Below are 24,403 nucleotides of genomic sequence, written 5' to 3'. Positions count from 1 at the left end.
AGACGGTCCGCCATATTGGTTTTAGAATGACGTTACACTATTTTTCCAGTTACTCTCAACAAGCCCTTTTATTTGATACCCATATTATAGAAGTTCATGAAATATAACTATTCCGCCATCCTGGATGGTCCGCTATATTGTATTTAGAATGAAGTCACAAACCTTATCGTGCATTGTCATCCAAACTAAACGTGTATACAAAATTTCAGCTCAATCGTACGAACATACCTTTCATTATATGAAAGCACAAAAAACTTGAATCGTGTCAATTCTATTGGATTTCAAGTGATGTCACATTATTTTTCTAATTGTTCTCGGCAAGATCTTTCATTTGATACCCATATTGCAGAAGTGCATAAATAATAACTATTCCGCCATCTTAGATGTTCCGCCATATTGGATTTAGTATAACGTCACATTATTTTTAGAGTTACGGTCAACGACCCATTTCATTTAATATCTATATTGTAGAAGTAGACCAAATAGATACTCGGCTATCTTCAATATCCTCCTTATGGGATTTAGAGTGACATCACATTATTTTTCGAGTTGCTCTCAACGAGTCCTTTCATTTGATACCCATATTGTAGAAGTACATTAAAAATAACAATTCCGCCATCTTGCATGGTCCGCCATATTACATTTAGAATGACGTCACATATTTTATCGTGCATTGTCATCCAAAATAAACGTGTATACAAAATTTCAGCTCAATCGGTTGACGATATCTACTTCAAAATTGAGTTCCAAGATTTCACCCGAACCCACATACATACATTGCAAGTTAAATAAAAGCTTTTAAAAATTATATTATAACAATAGTACACATATAACTCTCGTAATATATTTTCCTAATTTGACCTTTTTTATTTATATTCATATTCTTCATTCATCCTACGGCGCGGACAGAGAGAGCCTGCCGTAAAATCTACCTGTCGAAGCAAAAAAAGTTTAAACTTTGTCATATTACAAGAAAAACATAATAAAACTTCATGTTCTTCGTTTTTTTTTCGTTGAAATAAGAAATCAATTTCCTACTCGTATATGAGTATTAAAAGTTTGTTTCGCAAATAACTCGTCGTCGTCGTTGAATTTTCTTTACTCTAACTATTGACGCGAACTGAGATTATATCTTGTCAATATTGTTATATTGTAAAATAGACCTCTTTACCTATACTACATTGTATATTTAAAAAAACTCGATTCCCACTTGTAGAAGTTATTGTAAATTATTTTTATTTCCATATCACCCTGGTATAGCACTGCGTTGAGCTCTGCAAAACGATAATTTCTACACAATTCGTTAGTGCATGGGATACGGAGTGTTTTCCCTCTGCTTGCCATACCATGTGGGAAAAAGAAAAAGAAAATTTTGCATCTTCTGCAAAAATTTTCTAAATACATACGGTGAGCAGGTTAAGCAGGTCTCATAAAAAACCACGCTACACGTACGTTGAACGTTTTTCTTCGAATAGAAAATAAAATTAAAAACAGAACCCAATTTGTTCAGATCTCAGCGCGAAAGCATAAACCTAGGCCCGTATATGAATACGGGCCTAGGTTTATCAGGCAGAGCTAGAAGTGTTCATTTGCTTAAATTATACGATAGTCATCTGTCCGTTGCCATTGTGGTTTTTGGACATTAGTCCGGCCTGGTTATCTTAATTAAGGTAAAAAATATTATAAAAATTAATGTATTATGTACTGTTAAAATATTTGCCCAATTTTCTTTCCCTTTTCAGTTTTCATATTATTAAGATTATAGCGAAAATATATTTATTTATTTTCTATTAAAGAACTTTGAACTTTATATTTTCACACTATAATTTAATTAAACAATACGATAAATACCAATACCAACTATTTTATTTAAATTTTAGTCTGTTATCAAAATTTAGCGGTATTTTTTTTATATTAATGTCATCATCATCAACAGCCATCTTTTGTCCACTGCTGGACATAGGCCTTCCCCAATTTCTTCTTATATAATGTATAATATTTATATATATATTTTTTTCCGATTTATATTTTTAATTAAAAACTATTTTATATAACATTCAAAATGAATATTCTCATTAAAACTTACCAACTATACTGTGTCCTGTACAAAATCATAACTAAGAACAATAATCACTTAAAATAACATAAAATATGAAAAAAATAATAACCACAAAATATACGAAAACGAACTTTAACTAACAAAAACTTATAATTCAAATGTCTAAAGTGGGGAGCATTTATGACGCGCATGAACCCCGACGTCCGCGGGATAACTGCGGCTACGGCGTAGCGCTACGCAACAGGCCATGGCTACGAGTTATACTCGTAGCAGGCAATAGTTTAAACTCGTTCGTATTTCAATTTTTTGCCATAATTTACTGTACTGTATTTTTTTGTTACGCTTTGGATTTGTTATTTATTACTTTTTTTAGGTGTTATTTAATTTTTTAGTGAGACAAAGTGCATTAAGTAATATTAAATCGTAATATTTTTAAAAAAATAAATCAGCTACACGCTTTAGGCAGCGGAGCAGGCAGAAGAAACCTAGTGTTAAGACACTCCGTTACTATTTCTTTTCGTATTTTCGTCATTATTTACGGGAGTTACACGAAGATTTATATTTATTACACAAACGTAACATGGACAGTGACGTTTGTGGGTGGATTCTAGCAAAAAATTTGTTTTTAAATACTAAAGTGAATTTATTTTATATGCAATAATAAACTACAGTTAGACAGGATGAAGAATTCCTGATGAAACACAATTTCCGCTATGTATAGTAATTTACAACGTTGAAAGAATTGAAAATACAGTGGTAACTCTGAAATTTTAGCGCTTAGCAAATTATAATGTTATATAAATAAAATACGAAAACTCAGTTACATTAAAAAAAAAACAAACTTTCTTAACTTTAACTTTGAATTCTTTGTGTAAAGTATTTTTAACTATTCTGCTTTAGAGTTTTGTCACTAAAATCTCTAGTTTTCTTCTTTTTAAATCCATGTCTGTGATAGTGTGTGGCTGTGGTCTGTAAAAATGATGAAGAAAAATATTGTGTAACGCAGTTGTAAAAGTCAGTATTATTTTTAACCTTACTATGTTTTATTTTAACCATTTAGAATGATAGAAATGAAAATATTTCAAAAAAGTTGCCTGCATCTATGATTGTAATGCTTCCAAGATTACTTTCCTCTTACTATTTACCTCTGTACACATGAGGCAGTCTTTACAATCAATTATAGTCTATGTTGTGCCTAGGTCTAACAGCTATACAAAGGAACCTGTTATTCAAGTCTATTTAATAGTTCCGGAGATATACGTATGCAAACGGACAAAAGCATACATTTATTAAAAATATATAACTACGTCGATTCATAGACATAGATTAAAAGTAGAACACAAACGTTTTCTACCATTTTACTAGTATGTATAGATTAGATTTCTTAAATATGTTCTGATAAAATTTTGATATCTATTAGACATCTAGTTAGTTTATCTTTATTGTTATCTATAGATAAGCGATTAATCAGCTACTGCAGTAAATACTAAGATTTAATTCTTGCAAACTTGTATAAAAGAGGGTATATGTAGGTGGAAAAAGCAACGGAACCGTATCAATCAGGGGCAGTTGCTTATACTCAACGGCCCTTATTGGAAGGAACCGTGTGAAGTATTGTTATTGGCAGTTGCACATCGCTCATTGCAATTACGTAGAATGTCTTTCCGAATAATATCGAAATTAAATTTTTAGACAATATGACATATTTTCTCAAGATATAAACCCATTATCTTTTTTTTTTAAACTTTAACCGTTTCCAATTTCTAACATATATGTATTATTATTTTTACATGAATTAAATGAATAATAAAAATATTAGTTACTATACAAGTAAGACAATAATAATTATATTAAATTATCTTTTAATTATTATAAACTGATATTGAAGCAGACATCTAAAAAATATTTATGATAATATGCGTTTATTATCTGTGTTGCCAATAGAAACTTAGACATACAGCTTATATTTGAAAAGATAATGATTAATTGAGAAAACGTAATGATAAGTAATTTAATTTGTAATTTGTAATTTTCTTTCTTTTTTTTAGCTTCACGAAATTGAGAAATGGCAAACGCTACAGTAATATTTTCAATTTTAAATCAATTGGAAGTAATTGAGAATTAGTATAGCAATAATATTTTCTTTTTATTTAATAAACTTTTTCGTACGTGTAACTGGGGTTCATCGATTTTTAAGACGTTATCACGGCAAAAAAAAAATATTTCCCCGTGAAAGGAACCCACAACTATCACATACTGAGCCATCAAATATATACGAGTATAGTGGCTACTATATATACTATAGTATTTTGAAATATTATAAAGATTAATATTGAATGTTTGAAAGAAAAAATCTCTATTTCTTTAAGAATTAAAATATAGCATACTAAAACGAATAAATCAGATTTAGATCTTTGAAATTTACAATGCACTTAAGATAAATAAAATGTGTTTATAGCGCAACTTTTATGCGACATTCAAGCGGAATTGAGAGCATCTTTTGTATTATTTTTACTTGATTTCAACCGACACCGTTAAAAAGTGTCTGGAAGTACGATGTATGTTAGTGAGTTCAGTTCTTAGTAGTAAACACAACGGTTGGGGGTTCGATTCTCACTCGTGGGAATTACATATTTAATATTTTCATTTTCTCGGTCTGGAACCGAGGTAAAAGCACGGCTTTGAGTTTCACCACTCAACACGGAATGCCTCAAGAATTCAACGGAAAGTAAAGTAAAGTACGTAAGTGTTAATGAGGAATGGCGTGCCTTAACAATAGGTTTTCTGGTTCTCCAGCCGCTTCACCTTAAGTTCACACTGTACCAGGGTAAGCGATTTTTTTATAGCTTCACAGCCTACAGATAAAAAATCTTCTTATTCCTCGCTTCCTGCCTGAATTAGAGACACTGGAAGTTGAGCGGGTCGACTGTAAGAACTAAATGCCGCATTTTATCTTGCAAAACCGGAAAATAAAAATAATCGAAATACAATCATTTCCTATAACAGAGATCGAACTAGCAACATTCACGTTTACGGTCACAGTCCCACCGTGCCATGACGGCCTCATAAGATAAATGATGCATGATGATTCATTTTATACATAAAAAAATAAGAATACTGATTCACACACTCTGGATGATACAGAAATACCAAAGAAGGAATGTACGTAGGTATTTTTCGCTTAATCTGGAACATGCTTAAAATGGCACAAAAAATAAAAACATGCAAATATTTATTTAGGAACACAATCTATCAAGGTTGTCAGACATAATCTTTTCATAATTTGTAGACTGATTTGTTTTCCAGATAAAATGAGCGATTGGATAGATTGTTTTATGTTAAAAAAAATATTGGACTAACAAAATGTGGAAGACTTTTTTGTGGCGTAGTTGGTCCGGTTGTGGATTCAAATTCAATTGTAGCCATTTTTTATTATATTTTCAATTTTATCGAGCCTGTCTTTATATGCAATATGCCTTTATATGAATAAGAATAAGAAAAACAGCACGACGTTGAGACCTGCCAGTCAAGATAAGTAATAAGAAAAGAATCTCGATTTCTGAAAATAACGAAAATGGAGGGCGGATTGATTTGACACTGGGTTCCCGTTATAAGAGATAAAGAGAGAACTTTTAAAAACCTTACAACTCGCAGGATATACTTGATTATAAAAGTAAATAAAAACATAGAAGTCGTCATAAGCAAATGTTACTTTTTTTCTACTTCTTATCAAAGCACGGCCTTGAGTTCCGCCACTCAACACATAATGCCTACAGAATTCGGCGGTAAGTGGAGAACATAACTGTCTTAATGTGAACGGAGTATCTAAACATTGGGTTTCGAGGTTCCCCCCTCACCCTGCTATGTGCGGGATACAGCATATGTGAAGTTAAAAAAAAATCCTAACAAACTTAACTCCTTTTAAATCATTCCAGCGCCAACACAGTTATATGGGAAACAAAGTTATTCCGAAAACGTATTTGCAGTTTCACAATTATGATGTACTTTTGAAATGAAAATTGTGAATAATTTTAAATTTTAAACGCAAAGGCTTTCATTCAAAGTAGCAGTTCAGATTACACCAAGAGTTTGAATTTTTTTGTGAACATGTTCACTCAGACCCAAACTATGTGTATATGAGTTGAAGCCGACAATTTCATTTGCATGGAAAGTAGTCTTGTTTTTTTCCCAGTTGTCGTAGGAAATTCCAGACATCCTTTTCTAGTGATCCTGGAAATTCAATTTTCTATACATAGTAATTTTAAATATTCACTGTCTGTGAGTCATTCGTATTGTAGTGTTGAAGGGCGAAACTCAACGCCGCGCTTTTACCTTAACATTAGAGCAAAGAAATTAAAATCTCAAGTGGGAGTCGAACCCCACAATCTGTTGCGTTAACAGTCACACACATGAAAAGTAAAAGCTTTTGTGGATTGTCTAACATAGAGATACGTTATCAGTTACCTCTTAATACATAATCTATATATAATAAAACTGTAAAGGGGGTAAAATCTGTACAATGAATATAAACTAAAAAAAACACTTCGGGGGGACTTAATACAAGTAATAGAAGGTAAAAATATGAGTTTTGGAATTCTTGTATAAAATATTTTTGAATTGTTCACGTTAGAAAAGGAATTTTCAAAACCTTAAATGAAAATATTTATTAAACAAAAATTTTAATGAAATAATCTGACCATAATAACGTGATCCGTGACCATGATCACGTGATGATCAAAAGGAGAAATGAAAGTTTCGTCAGAGGACGCTTTATAATTTTAAAAAAATATATATAAAAAATCCTTATGATTTTCTTAATTCACATACTTCTATATTTATATACACATGTAATATATAAAAAATTGAACGTCATTTACGTCGTATAAAGAGATAAAGAAGGAATAATTTTACTTATATAAATATTAATCGCTACTAGTCACTAAACGTTGCAATCTAATCTAAAACGTGTAGACTGATATATTATTTTCAGTAATTATTTATAATTTAAATGACATTAGCACGCGTGTAGATAATTTAACTTGTGTAAGAACGAAAAAATTACATTCCATCAATTATTATCATCGATTCCTTAATAGAAATCCTAGGTGGTGTTTGTTCTAAAGGACATCGTATGTATGATCGTAAACCCTGCGATTGTTGGTTCACTTTCACTATCATTTCCTTTTTTTTATTTAGTTTCATCACTCAACATACAATTTCTAAAAATTAGGTGGAGCGTGGGACACAGAGAGTCGCAACACTAAGTTCTCGTATCCCTTCCCTGGCAAAAATTAACTTCTACAAACAAAATTCTAAAGATTGGTTAGTTAATATTTGTTGTTAATTGTTAATATTTTAAATATAAAAACAAACGACAAATATCAACAAAATCGTAAAAATACCGTTACATTTTATTAGAATGAATCAAAATGTTTAATGGATTTTTTGTTAACAAAATAGATTGATTACAAGAAAAATCACTAAATCATTATCATCAGATTTTAACATTGCTTGGTCTGTGTTACTTAAAATATCATCCTGAACTTCCCGGTCTGACAACGCAGAATCAGATTTTTATAAAATCGACGGTATTCGACACTCCTTCTTTCCCTTTTCGATCTTGATTTTACTACAAATACTTACAAAAAACACAAATAAAATACACGGAATAATCTTATTCAAAATTACAAACCATTCAAAATTATAAAGTTAAGACACTCCCCTTACCACTTTTGTACAATTTTCAAAACATTACGTGTTTAGAGGTGGAACTCAAAATCTGCCAGGATTGAAACTATGAAAATAAAATTTAAACATATTCGCTCCCCGGAGTGGAATGGAACCCACCACGAACAATCATCAACGACATTTACACTCAAGCGCTGTTCCATTTCGCCACGACGGCCTCATATCATTATCATTATAAATATCATACATAGGTACATTCATTAGATAATAATAAAAATAATGTTATAATCCATCGATCAGACAAACATTGTTTATCGTAATTGTGATTGTGATAAATATTTTAAATTAGTTTTAATTACACATGTTCCGTATAAGCGGTTTGGGGTATTAATAAAAATATACGAGTTTGTAAAAGGAATCTTTTATATTGCTCTGATTTTTAATATAGACAGTTTAATGTAAAATTTTATTAAAGTCTTTGTTGAATATATTACAACCCTTGTGATCGCGTCCTGTCACACTGTAGAGACATCCAGATCAAAAACCCATCAAGCTTCTCATGATATCCTATATCCTCTTCTTCCTCCAGGCATTAATCCCGGCGTATGTTGCCAGGGTCTGCCTTCCTGCTTAACCTACTGCACTTTGCACAATCTGTGACATACTGGGTGGTAAGATCATGTCATGCATCACGACATCCAACCAACCAACTTGGGCGTCCGGGAGGTCTAGCTCCAGGGACAGACTTAGCAAGCACTTAGCACTTGCATCCGACATAGTTCCTAGGCCGGCGCGAAACGTGGCCGTACCATCTCAGGCGACGCTCTTGGACAAACCGCGATACGCCGCACATCCACCTCAGCATCTTCATTTCCGTGACGTGAAGCTCCTGAGCTCCTGAGATAGTGAGACCAACTCACTTAACTCATGGTGATATCATATCTGCATATAAACAATGCTTACTTATGACAATTGGGATTTTGAGGTTGATTCGCCTTGATCCTATGTCTAACTACATCAACAAAATAACAAATACTGGTAATATTACTATAATTATTATATTTAAAATATTATCAATTGCTTATTCAATTACTGAATCCTAATTTTTGGGCCACACAAGTTAATATATTGATAATTATTTTCCATTATCAAAGAGTGTCGTTTGGGCTGCATGTTGGATCACATGTGTACTCAGGTAAGTTACCTGTTACATTATTACAAAGATTATTGCCGAAATTTACGATTTTATAACTTTTTTCAGTAGTGGAATATATTCTCGAATAGAATATTTAAATGTAACTTAGATATACGTTACAAATCAGTCATGGTGGAAATTTGAGTGCAGTTGCTTTAAATAGTACGTATTGATGATAGTTTAAAATATTGTTAATTTTAAAACATTTTTTTACTTTTTGATAGGATTTCCTTTTTATTACCATGAATTGTGAAGGTTATAAGAATAGTGGAGTAATATAGACATTACTGACAATGTGATATGATTTTGGGTTCGAATACCATTCACCCAGAATGGGTCGTGTAACGTAGTGAAAATATTGATTTTAAAAATGGTTCTTTTCATTAAAAAGAATATATTACACAAAAATAATATATCAACAATTCAGTACTTGTAATTTTTGATATATTCTACATACATTGATAAATTTAACTTGTTTAAAAACTACAATTACGTCATCGTTGCACCAAATGAACTATATTTATACGTCAAATAAACATATAATAAATAAATTGTGAATTACGTTTAAACTTTACGATGGCATATGTAAGTGTATCGTTTATTCATGACAACGTGTAATCTACATACAACTAATTATTACTTATGCCATGTATAATTTGTATGACAATGTAACGATTATTGTACTATAAATATAATATGAAATAGCTGAAAATATTTTCAAAACGATGGGCCAACACATATTATAAATATAGAACGAAATATTAATATTATTATGAGTCTCACGTGACGCAAAGGGACAGCCTGTATATACGGTGGTTGCGGGTTGGATTCACGCTCAAAGAAACTAATTATTTTTACCTCTATGGAGTATAATAATCCTGGCACTCAATGCATTGTTTCGATTTCGGGCAGAGAAAAGCGGAGAACCGAGTGTCTTATGCACTAGGTTTTTATATTACCGTGCTACGTTTTGGGTATGTACCTTGAAATTGAATAGTATTGAAATAATATTAATTATGTTTTGAGAGAAATTTAAGTTCACAAACTGGATGTGGCTTCAGTTTCTTTTAAATTTTATTATATTGTCACTTGTGTGAAAAAAGGTATCATTCAGTTACTAAAATCTAAATGCATATTTTATTTCAAACGTGAAAAATAAATTAATTAGTCTTAATTAAAACCTTGATATTAGACAATCTGTAAAAGAACATTATCTAATCAGGATTTAATTCATATCTGTATGTAGATATTTCAATTTCAACGACACGACTCACGGTTTTCGTGTGTTTTTATAGTAATGTTAGTAAAGCCTTTTCGCTTGTTCAAGATCTGATATTACGCTGTACTGAAAACGTTTAATCTGTAGCCACCTTATTTTATTTCTTTATTTAGGAGTCCGTATCTTAAATTAAAAAAAAAAAACCAGTCAAGTGCGTGTCTGACTCGCTCACCGAGGGTTCCGTACAAAAATTAGTCAAGTTTTTCTTCTATAGAGTTATATATAGTATAATTTGTTCAATCAAGTTTTTCTTTTAAATTCAAGTTTTGCTTAGCCAGAGCAATTTCATCTGATTCTGACCTGACCTCCATTGAATTAGCGGCTGTAATACCAAATTTTGCCCCCTTTTACTTTTTAGGTTTTAACCATAATTGTACAGTTTTTCGATTTTTTCCTAAACTTGTACAATCTGTAGATGCTAGATGCCAAATTTCATAATTCTAGGTCAATCGGGAGTACCCTATGTATTTTGATTCCCTTTATAGCATTAAAATACGCGTTTTTGCGATAAAATGGCCATATCTTTTTTTAAAGTAAATATAGAAATAGGTTTTTTTTATCAGGAAATGATGGGGTCATAGATCCGAGTATATGGTTTGAGTTTCAATTCGTCAGTTTTACAGTCAATTCTACCCCCAGCTTTGAAAGCAAATTCCTTAGATTAATTTTTACTAAATTTTAATACATAAATACGTTTCAAATATTAGTGTTTTAACAATTTTTCTTCTCATGCCATTGTATCTGCACCTGAAATATCAAAGTGCGTCTATAGAAAGTTTGCTATTGCTTTGTAAAAGGCACTATATAACATATGTAAAGTACATACAATAAATATTGCTGAATTCTCTTTTCGAATATATCAGTCTAAATTAAAATAATTACAATACGAAAATTTTACAAAATCATTGGTAGGTAAGTTGAATAGGAATATTGTTGCAACTCTATCGTGACGTAATTGGAAAGGTACCCATCCTTCCATCCAGCTCAGATACTTATTTATATTTTTCTCATTTTACGATTTGATACATAATATTTATGTTAATTTAACACATTATATTTATAGGAGTAAAAAATTCTCATATCTCCTATCGTTATGCATTAAGCTTTTTGGTTTATTTCGAAGTGAAAAGAAAAGATTTCACTTCTATTTGTCCAACAGAATGGATAAGACCAAACCATTAACGAACGATATACGGTAAGAATAGATATTTTCAAGAATTATCCCAACTAGTACATTTCCATCTTTTCTCATATAATTTTTTTTATCAAAATAAGCAAAATTTTCGACATATACGACACTCATAGATAAGTAAATACCTTAACGGCAGATATCGCTACTAAGATTAGGATAAGATTAAACGTATACTCATGAGAGTCTTTATTACACAACGTTTTGGGAAAACTTTACAAATTTAGCGAAGATATTTAATGTGACAGATCTTAAGTATTATTTTCAATATATGTACAGAGAAAACATAAAGATCCGTAATTTCCTTTTGGATTTTTTATTTATACAAAGAATCAGTGTAACAGGGAAATGTAAATAATCTCTTAGTTAGCTTATGGTCATATACGGAAAAAACATTTAAGTTTCAAGCGTGGACTTCAATAAGCATTGTATTCGAGCTTAAAATCATCCTATACCCAAAATATAATAGTAAAGTCTAAAATATGATACATCAATGAATAATAATAATTTCAAACCATGTTGATGTATTTTATTCAGTTAACTTAATTTTTATCAAAATAATTCATAAAATTAAATAAAAATCGTCTATCAATTTTAATCCCTGATAGTATTATCAGCATTAATTCAGATACATCGGAATATTTACCGATAAATTGCAAATTACATCTTCTGTCTATAAAAATATGGGTTATTAGTATATTGTCACTGTTGTCGTACTTTTTCGTTTTTATTATCTTTAATTGCAAGTGAAAATGACAATTAAATATTTATTTCGTATGTTCAGTAAGGATAATTACTGTAAAAATACTTTTAATTTTATTTCTGTTTTAACATATCGCTCATTTCATTAAACAATGACGTAGTCGCAGTTTTAAAAATATGTTAATGTATGAGAAAGAATTATTTACAAAATTTGATTATATTATTTTTACAATGTAGATGCGTAGTTAGCAATTAAAAACTAAAAGGCTACACAAGGAAAATAATTTTTCTTTTTTTTCCAGAAATGATGTACACCCTAATCACATTCTGCCTTCTGGGCGCTGCACTCGGAGTACCTCTCAACTCCAACAACGCACCACAAAACAACGAACACTACGTGCTGCCAGGAGAGAGTTATCCAACTCTTTACGATCTAAGATTGTTTTTCAATCCAGACAATGAAGCTTTTTTCGTCGGCCATGCTAATATAAGAATTATACCTGCCAGTAACACTCTTAACGTTACCTTACACGCTATGGCGTTGAGGATAACGAATATTACTTTGTCCTCGGTGGCTAATCCCAATGTAAATCTCACAAGTGGTTTTAATTTACAACAAGATGAAACCCACTTCTTGAGAGTAGATTCAAGCCAATTGCTGGTGGCCTCGCAGCCGTACATTCTGGATATTCATTATGAAGGAGCGTATGCACCAAACATGTTTGGCGTTTACGTATCGAATTACGTATATTTAGGACAACCATAGTAAGTTACTTGAACAGTTTTTTATTTTTTTTAGAGTTTTTTTCGTTATCAGAACCTATTGTTAAATCCTTTTTAGGGCTACTTTTTTGTCCGTCTCTCATTCTCCGTTCATCATGTATCTTAAGATAATGTAGAGGTGTCAAGATGAAATAAATTTTAAATATTCACGTCTACAGTACCTTGAAACACAGAAAAAAATCAGCTTCTATGCTTACACTTTTGCGCACTTATTGATAATTTACTAAAATAAATGAGGGTAGTAATTATTGATTACTAATTGGCAACGTGTTTTACACTAGAAATATGGATTCGTTCTAACATAATAATATGCTTATATCAAATTTATTAAAACATGTTATTATTTTATAGCAAACTGATCACTTCTCAACTCCAGCCAACATATGCACGTCGAGTTTTCCCCTGCTACGATGAACCCCATCAGAAAGCTGTATTTAAAACTACCATTTACGCACCAGCACAGTATGGCGTCATCAGAACTAATATGCCAGAAAGAAATGATCTTTCAAAGTAAGTTGAATAGAAAAGAAATTAACTAATAAGTACTATTGAACAAAATTGATTTCTAATCCTTATAAAAAATAATTTATTTGATAGATATATAAACAATAAAAGGAGACGCTGATTTACATCATATGAATAATTGATTTTTTTTCAGACCCGTAGTGCCAGGCTACGTAAAATATGAATTTCAAGATACACCATTCATGTCGACATATTTGTTAGCGTTCCTCGTGTCTAACTTCAATTTTATTTCAAATGAAGCGGTCCAAAACCCATTGTACCGTATACCATTCAGAGTGTACTCGAGACGTGGTACTCAAGACACAGCTCAATTCGCATTGGACTTCGGCCAAAGAAACATGGCAGCTTTAGAAAACTACACACGATTTGCATATGATTTGCCTAAAATTGACAAAGTAGCCGTACCAGATTTCGGCGCAGGTGCTATGGAAAACTGGGGATTGGTTGTTTACAGGTAAGATAATAGTATTTTTTTAATCTTTTCAATTATTATCCCTTTCCGAAGTAGGCAGAGACGAGAATAGTCATTTAGAAATACTTATATTTGTCAACGGTATTTAATACTCTAAGTACGTAAGGATACAAAAATATTTTGTACTAGCGGATGCGCGCAGCTTCGCTTGCGTATTTAAGGGTGAATTCTAATAACCCATAAAACATGTGTTCAATTAAATATTTTTAGGAGTCTAAATATCAAATTTTATAAAACTCGGTGGCGATTTAAGAATTTTCCCATACAAACTTTCAACCCCTCATTTGTATCATTAGGGGGTGAATTCTAGAAAACCATGAAACATTTGTTTAATTATATACGTTTAAGAGTCTGAATTTCAAATTTTATGAAAATTGGTGACGATTTAAAAAAAACCTATACAAACTTTGAACCCCTTATTTGCACTCTTAGGGGGAGAATTCTAGAAAACGATGAAACACGTGTTCAATGAAATACTTTTAAAAATCTAAATTTCAATTTTTATAAAAATCGGTGCCGATTTAATTTTTTTTCCATATAAACTTTGAACCCCTATTTCACCCCTTTAGGGTTAACATTTTTCAAAATCCCTTCTTAGTGGATGTCCAGAATACAATAGTAAACTTTTGTCCAAATTTAACGTTTCTACGCATAGCGGTTACGGCTGTGCGTACGTCTTACCTCAGTCAGTGAGGACAAGTTCTTTTATATATATAGACTAGCGGACGCGCGCAGCTTCGCTTGCTTATTGCTTAGGGGTGAATTCTAATAAACTTTGAAACACGTGTTCAATAAAATATTTTTAAGAGTCTCAATTTCAAATTTTATAAAAATCAGTGGCGATTTAAAGATTTTTCTATATAAAATTTTAACCCCTTATTTACACCCCTAGGGGATGAATTAAAATAAACCACGAAACTTATGTTCAATGAAATATTTTTAAGAGTCTAAATTTCAAATTTTATAAAAATCGGTGGCGATTTAAAGATTTTTCCATACAAACTTTCAACCCCTTATTTGCACCCTTAGGGGGTGAATTCTAGAAAACCATGAAACACATGTTCAATTAAATATTTTTAAGAGTCTAAATTAAAAATTTTATAATAATCGGTGGCGTTTAAAAGATTTTTCCATACAAACTTTCAACCCCTTATTGGCACCCTTAGGGGAAGAATTCTAGAAAACCATGAAACATGTGTTCAATTAAATACTTTTAAGAGTCTGAATTTCAAATTTTATAAAAATTGGTGCCGATTTAAAAAAAAATCTATACAAACTTTCAACCCCTTATTTGCACCCTTAGAGGGATAATTCTGGAAAACGATGAAACACGTGTTCAATTAAATACTTTTAAAAATCTAAATTTTAAATTTCATAAAAATCAGTGCCGATTTAATTTTTTTTCCATACAAACTTTGAACCCCTATTTCACCCCTTTACGGTAAAAATTTTTCAAAATCCCTTCTTAGTGGATGTCCAGATTATAAAAGTAAATATCTGTCCAAATTTCACGTTTCTACGCACAGCGGTTACGGCTGCGCGTGCGTCTTACCTCAGTCAGTGAGGACAAGTCCTTTTATATATATAGACTAGCGACCCTATTGCGGCTTCGCCCGCTTTTACTACTGGATTGTTCATATAATGTATGTTTGCAAAGCACTTAAGATAATGTGAAAATTAATTAAACCCTAATGCAACCCGCATTTTCGTAGTTTCAATAAGGATTTTCCAATTGTTTTACACAGCAAGGATTTTTTAGTAGGTACCGTAATTTTAAATCTGTGCTACTAATCTTTTCAAGTACTTATTAAAATATATTTAAATTACTATTTTTAGATAGTTAAATGACATTAAATAATACATTCAACTCGAATTATCCAATACGTGCAAACGCATCTAAATCTTCGTTGCTATAGAGGCAGGCGGGTTTTTTTTTTCGAGCTTGTGGTTAATGCTAAAGAGGGTATTCTGTCCCTGATGAAAAGCAAGCACTACGTGGCTGCCTGTGATGAAAATTAAATAGAATGCATCGGCCGGGAATTGAACCCGGGCTGCCCGCGTGGCAGGCGGACATTCTACCACTGAACCACCGATACGTGTAAGGCAGGCGGGCGCGGCGGACTCGCTTGTATAAGCATAACGTCGCGAGGCGCGTTTCACAGCAAGGATTTTTTGATATTGTAACAACTTCTAAAGTACTTATTAAAATGAAAAACAGAAAAGACAATTTTGATCTACATTAAATGGCCAACGTAACTAATATACTTATTTATATGCTGAGAGTAAGGAATAAGTAAAACTTGACTCGATACAGTTGATGTGTGAACGGCGTGATGTGTCAATAATTAAATGCGTTTTTCTCTAAAACTATTCGCAATTTCGAAATAGTTTAAAAAGCAAATTTTATCTTCGTTTAACGTAGAAGTTTAATAAAGTATTTTAAAGGATAAGGATTAATACCATTATGGAAAAATATCCCTCACAATAAAAAATATATTGAAATTACTATTTTTAGACAGAAATATGATCACTACACGTTATTCTTAAAAAATATGAATATGCTCTCGCGGACTTTTTTGTAGATCTTATTAAGAGGAACAATACTCCAGTACATTTTTTTCATGTATTATTTACCATTAAAGCAGCGCATGCGCCAAAGTGTCTCAGCGGGTAGGACTTTATACACATTTATCGTATTTATGTTAATTTACATAAGAATGTACAAATAATAAACTATATATAAACCTTCCCTGAGAAATACTCGACCTAATGGTGAAAACCGCATACAAATCCGTTGGGTAGTTTAGAAGAAGAAGAGTTAGAAAGTTCAGACAGACACAAAAAGCGACTTTGTTTTATAAGATATAGGATAATTTAAAAAAAAAATAGTTGCACCAAACTTCATTAATAAAGTATAAATGAGCTGAGTAAAGCTTAAAAAAGAAAAATAGAGTATAAATACATATATTTTTCTATAGATATTAGCAGTTAAAACCAGCTGACACTGTCTAATTTAACCTCCAAGGAAAGTACTATTATAATGAAAAAGCCAGACTCTTTGTGGTTCCCGCAAATGAGTCCCTTACATTTGCTAGATAAAATTTTATGACAAAAACCTAAGGACTGTTATGAAGTGAACACATTGTTATCTTATATTGTTTTATTTGCTATTGCAATTTGTACTTTAGTGTGTTAAAGTTAAGATAACTTTTTATTTCATATTAAGAATTAGTGATATATTTCGGATGAACGGTTAAAAGGTATTTTAATTATTCTATTATATTATGGATATTAAAAAGTTTAACAGGAATATTTATGAATATAAAACAATCTAAATTCTAATTATTAATCTAAAAAGAATAAGCATTATATAATTTATTTATAGAATTTTGTCTATCAATGAAAATCCCATTAGAATTCATAGAGAAGCTTAAAAGATCTAAAGGTAGACTGAATAGCGATTTAGTTTTATATTATGTAAAGATGTTCTTTCATTGTGATCAAAAATCTAAAATGTACTATAAGTATGTATTATAATTACCTAATTACGATATAATTGGGATGCATTTAATATTTTTGTTCGCTCGATCATTGCTTAAGTAAAGCAGTGATGTGTTCTGCCAACCATCTCTCTACATATTAAAATCTCTCTACATTTAAAATGGAGAATGACATATTCTTATTATTTTCTGACTACCTCAAAACAACGATTATAAGCAGACTATTTCCTAATATTAACAATTAATATTAAACAGAGAGATAACCCTTCTCGTCCAAGAAGGTGTAACAACAACATCGACAAGACAAAACATTGGCCGTATCATCTGTCACGAAAACGTACACATGTGGTTCGGAAATGAAGTGAGCCCTCGATCCTGGACTTATACCTGGCTGAACGAAGGCTTTGCCAACTTCTTTGAAAACTACGGAACTGATTTGGTAAGTATTATATTTTCAAAATATTTTGAATTCGCAAATCCACCACAACAGAAAGCAAGATACAATTAGCTCATTCTGCAGGAGTCCAGAGCAGTGAGCAAGGCCATTTAATACACAACACACACCACTTCAGTCAATCAGTACATAAACGGACTGCTGCTATGTGGCCGAAAAATAGGCTTCCAAAATTATTTAATAATAAATAGTGATTTACTAAAAGATTCAATTAAAAAAGAAGCAAAATAAAATCAAGTAACTTATTTGTCAAAAAAATAAAAATCTATGAATTTGGCAAAAATGGGTAACGTAATATCTATACACTAGGTTTCCTCTGCCTATCTTGCTACATTCGGTATACAGCGAGCTGAAACAAAAATAAAGCCGATAAAAAATTAAATCCTAATAAATAATACCTCTATAATTATTTGAAATGTTTGATTTTAGGTTTTCCCAGGCTGGCGCATGATGGACCAATTCATTATTTTACTACAAAACGTATTACAAAGCGACGCAGTTCTCAGTGTAAATGCCATGACTCACGCAGTATTCACACCATCTGAAATACTTGGAACTTTTAACGCAGTCGCTTATCAAAAATGTAAGCATTTAATACAAATACAAAAATCCTATTAATGTTAATAATATTTTAAAATAATGTAAATGTAGTAAATGACTAGTCAGAATACTAAAAAAGAGAAAAGAGAAATTTAATTTAGGAGATACCAATCTTGCCACGTTACTGTCAACCAAATTTTAGTTAAAAGGACTTACAGAATGAAAGTTTTAAAAGCTAACTTGTTGATTCATTTAGAGAAAGCTCTTTGAGGTTTTAGTTCGTTGTTATTTGTCTATAATTAACGAGAGCTATTAACTGATTTTCCCATAGTTTTTAAAAACTTAAAAGTGCCATAATAATTACAATACTTATTAATTTACAAAAGTTTTTATTAGTTCACAAATAGTAATAATTTTTCGAAAAGATGCTAATAATATAAATTAATCTGCGTTTATAACTTAACAGAATATAACTAAACATTTATTTGCAGCCGGCTCCGTCATTCGTATGATGCAACACTTCCTTACGCCTGAAGTATTCCAGAACGGTCTCGCCATCTATATAAGAAACAAGTAAGTTGAAATACGAAAGCAACTTGCATTTTTCTCACCTTGACCGTTATAAAGATAGCAAAGTATCAAGTATTTCTAATATATTAGCTACTGGGTCATAGTTTATGATGAATTATATTTTTTATATAGCTTTTATGATATACTGTGAATAGATTTCGTATGATATATTCTAGTATTCTTCGTATGATATATTCTAGACACATTCTAAGTATCCGAGGCAATTCTGGTCGCAGGTATAGTCGAAACAATAACATTAGCGTTGTGTGCCTATAGCTTTCCTAGATAAATGGACAGTAATAGTTTATGCATATTATATTCTGTATAGTTTAATTAAATCATTCTCTCACAGGACAAGACAAGCTGCGTTACCATCAGACCTGTTTGCTTCATTGCAAGAGGCTTTAGATGCATCTAACCACAGCATCCCCTTCAGCGTTAGTGTGGTAATGCAAAGATGGACTGAACAGGGTGGTTTCCCAGTCCTTACTGTAAGAAGATCTAGCCCGAGTGCCAATTCTATTTCAGTCCACCAGGTAGGAATATTATAAAACAAAAAAAAGTTTGTAGATTTGAATGTCATTTATAAGAATACTTATATTTATTATGGAGACAGGGATGGTGTTTGTCTGAAGCAATTATTTTCATTTCTGGTAGGATAAAACAAGTGCTTGAATTCTGCTGCTAATTACGTAATGAATCAAATTTGGACTGAATATGGAGAATCTCGACATAAGGTCACTCTGTCGACCCTGCAATGTGATATATAGTGTGAACTTGCCTAATTCAAAGTTAATATTATTTTTTAAACTAATTCTCCCTGCGTGGCCCATTCTCGTATATATAATATATTGTTTTCACTAGGAACGCTACCTCACCGACCGTTCGCTGTCATCAAGTCACAATTGGCATGTTCCCATCAACTGGGTTCTGTCGAATAGCCCGGACTTCTCAGACACAAGGCCACAAGCTTGGGTGTCACCAAATTCTCCAGCTCTGGCTGTGGACATTCCCGGATTCAATCAAACTGAGTGGTACATCGTGAATAAGCAACAAACTGGTTAGTATTTTATATCTTAAGGACTACCTTAAATCGTATAAAATCTACTCTTTGGAACGAAGTTCCTTATGGCAGGCTTGGAAGGGATAGGGATTTCGCTGCGTGACCGAACTGAAAAAAATGTGATAGTGAAACCGTAAGAAAAATGCGTGGAATAAAACCGTTAAATGAGACGTGCGCAGGCGCGACAGTCGCATACACAGACGAGTAGTGTATAATACCTTTATACCTGGATGAGAGAACGAAAAGAAAGAGGGAGAAAGAGAAAGGTATAGAGTATACCTTTCTCTTTCTCCCTCTTTCTTTTCGTTCTCTCATCATTTTTTTGCATGATTGTGTGTTATTGTTGTTTTTTTATTTTAAGTAATTTATTATTTCCTAAAATACTGAATTTCCTAAATACTTTCTTGTACTTAAATAGAAACTAATCCTCAAAATTTAAGAGAAAAATCAAGAAAACCTACATAAAATTGAGCACGACTTTTTTTGCAATTTGTGTCGATTCTACATTAGCCGAAGAAACTTCGTTCCTACCTGGTGTCCCACGACACCACATTTAATTTTTTTATATTCTTGTCTGAAAAATGAACCTTTACTTATTAAGTAAAACAAGTAATATGAATTTTATGAAGTAAGAAATATTTTCTTTTATTTCAGGTTACTACAGAGTAAACTATGATGTAGCTAACTGGCGTGCTCTAGCTAACGTGCTGCAAAGATCCCATGAGTCAATTCATTTATTGAATCGTGCGCAGATTGTGGACGATGCCTTCAACCTTGCGAGAAATGGACGTCTTGTGAGTACAATACTATTTTCTTTATAGAATTCCATCGTGGAGTGGTGGGATCGTTTTTTAGGGGATATATTCCCCATTTGAGGAAATACTCAAATATAGATTACTTTCATATTTCTACATTTCACACCCAATTTCGGAAAAAGCACTTGTAAAGCTTTGATTAAAACTTAAAATATGTTGAACTATTATAACTAAATTATGGTAACAATGTGCTATATGTGTGTTTTATGCAAATATCTCCATAGGGAGATAAGAATGTTCATGTACATAATGCCCTAATTCAACAATATGTTATGCTTAATGAAGCATAAATTATTAGTGTTGCCCAGTCAAACATAACAAACTACATATTTATAGATAAATAATATACTAATATACCATTCTGTTAGATATAGACAGTTGTATATTTCTTAATTTTCACTAAGTCGTCCTCCCCCCTGTGCCAAGACGACCTCAACTCTTAATTATCCATAATTAATGAAGTACACAGACCAAGCCAATTCTGTGCCCATATAAATTGTCTATATAAAATAGTTATAATATTTTCTATTTTCTCAGGAATACGCCTTCGCATTCGAAGTGTCCAGGTATTTGATAAACGAGACTGATTACATCCCTTGGGGATCTGCGAACGCGGCGTTCGAGTACTTGGATGTTGTTCTCAGTGGCTCCCGAGCATATCAACTGTTCCAGGTATGGCGCAATCCATATTATATATAAAACACTAACATAACTGAGTAAATGAACTAACATAATTGACATAAAGCGGCTTTGGGGATTGTAGAGGATTCCACATTTACAATATCTAAAATATATAATAGGATAATTTCTTTACAAAAAATTAAATCATTTAATTTCAATTATTTACATTTGTAACCGATTTTACTTTTGATTAACTGAGTCGATTTCTAAACTGCTTATTTTGAATTTTTCTAACGCTATTTAGGTACGTAAATGTATTAAAAGATGAGTTTTTATTTATTCTTTTCAGAACTACGTACTAGGTCTGAGTGCGCCTTCTTACAACAGACTTGGTTTCCAACCAGCTAACAATGAGCAACACGTAACTGCCTTCTACAGAAATGTTATTTTGAATTTGAACTGTCAGTTTGGAAACCAGCATTGTGTGAACACATCACAAGAGTTGTTGCAAAATTTGAGAAATAATCCTAGTGAGTATAAAAATATATTATTTTTAAAATTATTGTAATTTTTTAATCGCTTGAATACTCTCAACGTAACATACGTCTCAAAATATCCACTCTAATATCTCATTAGGTAGTAAATGACGAATACAGTGTCCTAACACTAGTTTCTATCTACCTATAGGATGTGATCTGCTATTAACGGGAAAAAGCGTGAAACTAGCTTATATTAAACTTATTTTCTGAACATCTAGAAGGATAAAGTGATATCATATTTTATAAAATAATTGTTTTATAGATTTTAAAATTATGGAACCCAAGCTAATCTAAAGAAAGACGTAATATCAGTTGATCCGTTGCCTGTAAAATATTTTTGACAATGCATGTACAAAATACAATACAAAAATGTTATGTTTTTATTTTAAAATATCTTATATACGAAATTACAATTATAGGTCAAAATCTACACCCTGACATTCAGACCACGGTGTTCTGTTCCGGCCTTCGTGGAGGTAGCAGTGAAAACTTTAACTTCCTATGGGACAGATACTTGGCCAGCCAGGACTCGAGTGAACAGGGCATTCTGCTTAATGCACTTGGTTGCACTTCTAACGCCACCCTTCGTAATTTGTAAGTTTTTGTTATTGAAACATTTTGTTTTTTAACACAAACCTATATATTATATTAAACATATTATTTCTTATTACTCTTCTAATAATCTTTGAGGATTTCAATTTTTCTCTAAGAACTAAGTTATCCATTACATCCAAAAAACGGAATTAAAAAAAAACTTTATCGTTATAATTTTTTTTTAGCTATATGGACCAAGTGATTAACGATAATTCAAATGTAAGAGATCAAGACAGACACACCGTCCTCGTGTCTATAATCAACTCTAGCCCGGCTGGCATGGAAGCAGCTTTGGACTTTATTATTCAAAACTTTGCACTCATCCAACCAAGGTTAGTAATCTCTTTTTTCCAGCTTCACCTATCCCTTCATCCTGCTGTAGCAAGATAACTAGAGAGAGTATGTAATGTAAATACAATCCGTTTTCCAATTGCTGTCCGAATTCGAGATGTTCAGATGTTAAGACGAGGAATTTGACGTCGCTCTTCGTCTACTAGAGCGATTGAATGTAAATAATGCTTTAATCGAACCCATAACAATTGCACAACTCATTTACAGTAGAATAAAATATTTATATTTTTTGTCGAAATTACCAATTAATCATATGTGTATTTTATTTAAATTAGTTTAACAAATGTATTATATCTTCCAACAGAGTTCAACAGCTTACTGGAACTACTAATATTCTCAACGCCTTGGGTAGAAGACTAACCACACAGGCGCACATTCAAAAGGTAATTAAAAAAATATTTATTACTAAATCTTAACATACTACGTCTTTGGTATATTCAATTTGATAGTATATTATTGAAACTACTTAGGACTATAATTTCTTATTAAGGTTGATTGTTCTATTAAACTGAACTCTTCGTACATGTAAAGAAAAAAACTTCCAAAACGTGTGAAAAACTATTGAGCATTTCCACACATCAATAAATGGTAATTTCACAGATAATATTTAATTATAATATTTTTATATTTCACAGATTCAAAACTTGGAAAATAGCCACGGAAACATTTTCTCAGCCGGTGAAATAGCTGCTATTGCTGGAATTAGAGAAAATATCCATGCATCTATCGCTTGGACTGAGAGCAATTATAATTTGGTCAATTCCTGGCTTGATGACAATTATGGAGATGGAGGTGATGATAGTGGAAACAGCGCTCATGGACTAGCATCTAGCTTCCTCATCATCGTTTCAATATTCGCCACTATTTACAATCGTTAAATTAATATAATATTTATTATTGTACAATAAGTTGGTCCAATATATTTTATACTGTACGCACAAAAGCTCATTATTACAAACCTTAATTAAGATTAAAATGTTAATATAATAATTAAGATGTATATTTAAACTAATTATATTGCTATTTTTGTATTATCTATTGTTAAATATTTATACATTATAATAAAAAAAATATTCTCTCATACTTTTTTTTATTCAACATGAACAAAACAATATGCTGTTAAAACACTCCGTTTCCCACCTTTCGCCGAATGAGATATTTCTTGTTAAGTACCGGAATTCTACGCCGCGTTTTACCTTATTACCAGAGTGAGGAAATGAAAATATTAATAAATAATAAGCCCTGAGTGCGAATCGAATGGATTCGATATTCGCACTTGTGTCACAATGCCACGATTCAATATTTTCTCATTGATACGGAACGTCTAAATTTCAGTCGAAAAAGTAAAACAAATTGTATTAACCTTGATCCTTGCTTTGCCTACATTGATTGCCATAAAGCATGAAGTTGAAAAGAAAACCTATAATAAAATATCATATTTTTTAGCGATCTACATTCTTTATA

General features: G+C 31.6%; 2 protein-coding genes across 3 annotated transcripts in view; one reads left to right on the top strand and one right to left on the bottom strand.

Moving 5' to 3' along the window:
• mAChR-B (muscarinic acetylcholine receptor) overlaps positions 1–2,255 on the bottom strand; it is a 43,647-nt gene extending 41,392 nt beyond the window's left edge. For both annotated transcript variants that reach the window (XM_085186258.1, XM_085186259.1), the window contains exon 1: positions 2,087–2,255. The gene's annotated coding sequence lies outside the window, so the exon portion shown is untranslated. The remainder of the gene's footprint in view (positions 1–2,086) is intronic.
• Positions 2,256–8,800: 6,545 nt separating this feature from the next.
• LOC146538032 (aminopeptidase N-like) lies at positions 8,801–23,929 on the top strand. The gene is made up of 16 exons (XM_085186773.1): positions 8,801–8,942; positions 12,415–12,877; positions 13,247–13,405; positions 13,554–13,874; positions 17,648–17,831; positions 18,276–18,429; positions 18,878–18,959; positions 19,309–19,492; positions 19,821–20,016; positions 20,674–20,813; positions 21,372–21,506; positions 21,805–21,985; positions 22,414–22,588; positions 22,774–22,920; positions 23,244–23,322; positions 23,575–23,929. The coding sequence occupies exons 2-16, from the start codon at positions 12,417–12,419 to the stop codon at positions 23,815–23,817; spliced, it is 2,841 nt and encodes a 946-aa protein (XP_085042899.1). The 5' UTR covers positions 8,801–8,942; positions 12,415–12,416; the 3' UTR covers positions 23,818–23,929.
• The last annotated feature ends 474 nt before the right edge of the window (positions 23,930–24,403 follow it).

This window comes from Heliconius melpomene, chromosome 6, assembly GCF_056956725.1.
Source record: "Heliconius melpomene rosina isolate 202511_hmr_F chromosome 6, ASM5695672v1, whole genome shotgun sequence".
In the NCBI taxonomy this organism is placed as follows: Eukaryota; Metazoa; Arthropoda; class Insecta; order Lepidoptera; family Nymphalidae; genus Heliconius; species Heliconius melpomene.
This window is presented reverse-complemented; position numbering and strand designations above follow the sequence as displayed.